The sequence below is a fragment of the Rhagoletis zephyria genome, unplaced genomic scaffold (genome assembly GCF_001687245.7).
Source record: "Rhagoletis zephyria isolate East Lansing unplaced genomic scaffold, Rhagoletis_zephyria_1.1 Rzeph_scaffold_03521, whole genome shotgun sequence".
Classification (NCBI taxonomy): Eukaryota; Metazoa; Arthropoda; class Insecta; order Diptera; family Tephritidae; genus Rhagoletis; species Rhagoletis zephyria.
Genome location: NW_016160604.1, coordinates 49,890 through 54,932, shown reverse-complemented (window position 1 = coordinate 54,932; position 5,043 = coordinate 49,890). Strand labels below are relative to the sequence as shown.

Below are 5,043 nucleotides of genomic sequence, written 5' to 3'. Positions count from 1 at the left end.
TTAGCCCCAGTATGCGGCAGTCGAGATGGGGCGATTTTCCATTCAGCCGCCGATATGCTCTTGATTTTTTGGGTCTTAGGGAAACCATATACTCTTGCAAGATAGTTGTATCTGCCGCATCTTAAATCAGAGATCCCAAATCTTTTTACTTACGACCGCTGCAAACACTTGGAAACGAATTAAGGAATTTTTTTTCATATGTTGTTAATTTAAAAGTTAAAGCATTCCTTTGAGTAAAATTCAACTGAATGTCAGTGAAAAATTTTTATTATATTTTTTTACAATACAAAAAATTTTTTCTCGCATAGCGTATATTTTAAATTAATTTCTTCTTAAGGCCAAATTGGAAGCGAAACTTAGTTGAAAACAAAACAAATTTCAATACCAAAAAAAATTTTGCAGAAATGGATGTTTCGCCAAGCAGAAATAGTGCAGGCAGTGACGGCAAACTCGGTAAGTACGCACCAGATGCATAATGTTGCATACTTTTCTGCGTTGCGAAATAACTACACAAATGTATTGCAATTTTCGCAGTATCAAACTCATTACCGCCTGGTCGTAAGGATCTATCCAAATCCATACCTAAATTAACTGGTGAACTAATTTTCAAGCAAAAGAACGAGTCCACGAAACCGCCACCAGCAACGGAGGTTGTAGCAGTCGAGGGTGCCGCCAATGTTACCAGCAGCAGCAATACCATAACTCTCGAACCCACACCCGTTCCCACGCTCACCAGCACTACCGAAAGCAAACCGCACTTAGCTAGATCAAAAACTGTGAGTATAATCGCACTCGAGGGGGAAAAGTTCCACGCTAGAATGCTTTTCAATTCAACTCGTTTAGAATTGAATGAAAATTGTATTTTCTTTGTATTATTTGTGTATATTTTTATTATTATTGTCGATATATTTAGTTGGCGTCTGCGCAAAATACCGTATACACGAAAATACCCATGAAGCGCGCGGTACGTACACGAAATTTTTAGGGGTAATGCGCAACGTATAGAGTCTCTTATCCGAAATGTTGTTTCTTTCTACAGACCGGTACCAGTGCAACCACAAAGACCGTAATTACGCCCCGATACAATCAACGTCAACAAATGCGTTCCGCCTCTAAGATCAGTTTGACCATCAAAGAGTTGGGTGGCGGTGGCACGAAAGTAGACTCCAATGTTTCCAAATTGAGTTTTAAGGCGAATACCTCAACGAATCTGAAGCCGCCTTCACACTTGAAAGCGCAAACCACGCGCGGCAATGTAGGCGCTAGAATTTCGAAGAGGAGCGGTAGGAGCATGACGCATTCAATACAACCGAAGTACGTTTGTTCACAGTTTCTTCTTTATCCCCCACTCTTAGCCAGCGCCATTTCCTGCCACAGTAACAGTGAAATTCGAAAAGCTGACGAACCGCTACAGCAGCTCACCAAAATTAGCTCATCTGCCGGCGATCACGAAAGCAGTGGTAGTGGACAAATACTGAGCGCGCGCGAACGCGTTGCTGAGAATAACAAACTCAAGGTATTCGAGGGCCTACAGCGCAAGTTGCAAGACATGCAAACAGATTTTATGCTGAAGTTCGAGACGCTCAAGTTGACATCGCCCGATAAATTGAAGGCAGATTATAAATTCATAACAATGGTTAAGAATGATGAATACAAGTTATTGCTGAAGGAGGATCACATGTTGAAGATGCCAAAGAAGTTGCGTAAGTTTTGATGCGTACCCTCGCGTCTTCGATAATTGCCCCTACTTTGACATTCCAGCGGCGGACTCTGTGAACGATTTCAAAGAAAAAGTACGCGCCGCAGTGAATGGTTGCCTTATGTGCCTGATGGATAACCTAAAGGAGCTGCAATCGGCGAAGGGTGAAGGGGCAGAGCGTACGCTGAATTTGGAAGAAACGCATAATAAGTTGGAAAACGATCAGGTAATTTAAGTTGCAGTGAAAGCTATAAAACGAAAAAGTTTTCAATGTGTAAGCTTATTTGCTCAAACTGCAGCGCTCTCCTTTTTGCAGTGTAAAAAATTGCATGATCTTTTTGAGTGCGTGAATTCGTTAGCCAATGCCAGGGATACCGAGATGGATGCGCAGATTGTTAAAATGCAGAAGGAAATACAGGTGAAAGCTTGCAACATTGCATATGTATTTAACTTTAAGCACCTTTAGATTTGGTTTCTCACAAACAACTAGGAGGGCAAAAAAGCTCTACAACTGTCCGAGAAGCGTTTAGCCGAAATAAAAGCTGTACACACGGAGGAATTAGAAGCTTTGCAGAAAGAGTTAAAGGAAAAGACTGATGCCGATGTAGCGAAGCGGGAAACGCAAATTGCTGAGGTTTGTTTGGAGTATCTTCACTTTTTTTCCTTTTAATTCATAATTTTTTTTCACCCCCCAATCAGTTGAATCGAAAGCTGCGCAGTTTAGAGAAACAACATGACAAATTGAAAACCACATTACAACAGAATACTGAAGAGTGTACCCACGAACATACCGAGAAGGCGAAACTTTTGGATGAACTTAAAAGCTGTAAGGAAAGGTAAGTGTTCGTTGCAGTCTAGGGCGGAGTGACTTCAAAAACTTACTAGCATGAACACTATTGAGGTTACATAATCTTCTTACCAGCTCAATTGAGTCCAAAATAGACTACCAGAAAGTGGACGCTTCTAAGTCGTGTGTAAGAAAGTAATGTACCTGATGAGGGTACAAAAACTTAAATGTGTGTTAAATGTCCCAAGTGCGCTGAGCGGTTCAAAACAAGGTAGTTTTCGAGTAGCCGGGCATCAGACAAAAAATGGGAACCAAATTTCAAAAAATATGATTATCCAAGATTTTTGTACGTGCTTTTTTTCATGGTGAAAATTTGAAACGAAAATTTATTTGTCATTCTTCTCAATTATGGTAAATTTTAATTTTGTTTTTAATCATCTCAATCGAAAGATCAGATCTTCTTATGTAAAAATCATTAATAAAAAGGGGTCGCGTCACGTCGGCACCGTTCGCTTGGACGAATTAGAATATCATACTGTGACAGCAGATTTTTACAAAATTTTCATTTAAACTCGCTATTTCTCAGACGTGTCGGCCACTATGGTGTAGTGGTAAGCAGTGCGCGCTTCCACTCCGCAGCACCAGGGTTCAAACCCTGGTCAAAGCAACATCGCAAAAATATAGAAAAAAAAAGTTTTTTCTTAACAGCGGTCGTCTCTCGGCAGGCAATGGCAAACCTCCGACTGTATTTCTGCCATGCTGTGATCACAAGGTTTTCAAACTTTTTTATTAGAATTGAGAGGGTGTTTTTTTAATGCAAAAGTTAGGTTATAAATTTAATTTTTTTTATACAATGTTGTAGATGAATATTTAAGGAAGTATTTGTGAAATTTTCAGATTCAAAGATCAAGTAGCTCCAAAGCTATAACACTTTTCATTATTAAAATCTAGAGAAATCTAACTTTTTCGAATTTTTATTCCCGTTTTTTGTCTGATTCCCATGTAGTCGAAAAGTAGCTTGCTTTGCACCGCTCAGCGCGATTGGGCCAGTTGACGTGAATTGACCCATATTCTAAGGAAATACTTAAGCTTTTCAACTACAATCAGTGGTTTGGTGTTGTCTGTAACATTTTCTAGCATTCAGCAAACGCTGGACTGTAGTGTATCTGGAAGCAGAGTATATGTAAGTAGTTTGATAAAACCAGCGAATTTTGAGTTTTGTTTAGGATCTGAAGACTGCATAATTTCTATAGAATCTTTTCCGCAATGACGGCGAACCATTGCCGTATATCGATTAAGGTCACCCGTTCTCTGCTTATCGAATTGAGGGTTAATTTCAGCGAGGACCTTCACGTAAGAAGTCGCTTGCAGAAAACGATCTAAAATTTCTTTCTGTTAGAAAGCTATCGACTCGATTCAAACATTAACTTTCTGAAGTAATGCCTATATGCGGTAGCATCACAAGTAGTAATCACATCGTCTGATGCGTTTTATGAGGGTACCTGCCGACGACGGCTTAACCAAACGGTGCTCAGCTCACGGTGGCATAAGCTGAGGAGGAAAACAAGTTACCAGTTGCTACTACCAGCCTAATGGGATTGTTGNGATCGCTCCTGGTTCGAAAATACCTATTTCAGCAAATTGTCGAAAACGCCCAATTTGAGAATTTGGTTGAAGAACGCCCTATCTCAAAATTTGGTTCAAAACTGCTCTATCTCAGCTGCCACTTCGAAAACCACCTAACCCAATATAAATACAATACATCTGCAGCTGAGATAGCGTGTTTCTGAACCATTCGCGGAGATCGAGCGTTCTTCAACCAAATTGTGAGATAAGAAATTCTGAAATAAGCCTTTTTACAACCGTTTGCTGAGATAGGGCGGTCTTTCACTCAGCCGCCGATATGTAAATAATCACTTAACAACTCGAGAAGGCTGTTGATGCCTGGCACGTGGCCATCATGCCCAAAATCAACAACATTGGCGGGTTCTATGATTAACTCGGCATAGCAGCTTCGTCCAAAAACGATCATCCAGCAGAAATCCCCTCAATTATGTTAAGAGTCTAATTTTTAAATCTTCCTCCACCCTCAAAGCCGTAGCCCTACATCTATTAGTTGTCAATTGATAATCAAAAACTCAAATTCGCAGATTTCAATACATTTTCTCGGTCTACCAAGTTGGACTTCCTAAGGAGTTTGACTTATGCAGTGTGCGGCTCAATAAGTGAGCGATATTCTCTAGGTAAGTTGTAATCTCAGCGTCAGATATGGATATCGTTATTTTAATATAGAAAGGCAATATCTAGCATTTTGGTTTCTTTACAAAAACGAAAGTTCCAAATATCTTTAAATCACTGGGGAAACATTTTTTTTTATGCAGCACAAGTTGTTTTTCAATTCTATCAGAAGAGCTTTAGGTTTTGAACATTTTGAACAGTATTCGTGATCTAACCCACAGCCTGTCCTATTCTTATTTGGTAGTTATACTTTGAGTGGAGATTGATTGAGAGAGTTTCTTTTTGTGTGGTCAGATCATATATGTCTGGCCCCGACGTA

At 39.9% G+C, this 5,043-nt stretch overlaps 1 protein-coding gene across 3 annotated transcripts in view; it reads left to right on the top strand.

Moving 5' to 3' along the window:
• Nucleotides 1–239: 239 nt before the first annotated feature.
• Nucleotides 240–5,043, top strand: part of LOC108369165 (cytoskeletal protein salto) — a 15,183-nt gene continuing 10,379 nt past the window's right edge. For all 3 annotated transcript variants that reach the window (XM_017624175.1, XM_017624174.1, XM_017624173.1), the window contains exons 1-9: nt 240–453; nt 535–776; nt 914–964; nt 1,040–1,283; nt 1,356–1,703; nt 1,762–1,925; nt 2,016–2,117; nt 2,190–2,333; nt 2,399–2,535. In XM_017624175.1, the coding sequence (XP_017479664.1) occupies nt 405–453; nt 535–776; nt 914–964; nt 1,040–1,283; nt 1,356–1,703; nt 1,762–1,925; nt 2,016–2,117; nt 2,190–2,333; nt 2,399–2,535 (1,481 nt within the window). In that variant the 5' untranslated portion in view covers nt 240–404. The remainder of the gene's footprint in view (nt 454–534; nt 777–913; nt 965–1,039; nt 1,284–1,355; nt 1,704–1,761; nt 1,926–2,015; nt 2,118–2,189; nt 2,334–2,398; nt 2,536–5,043) is intronic.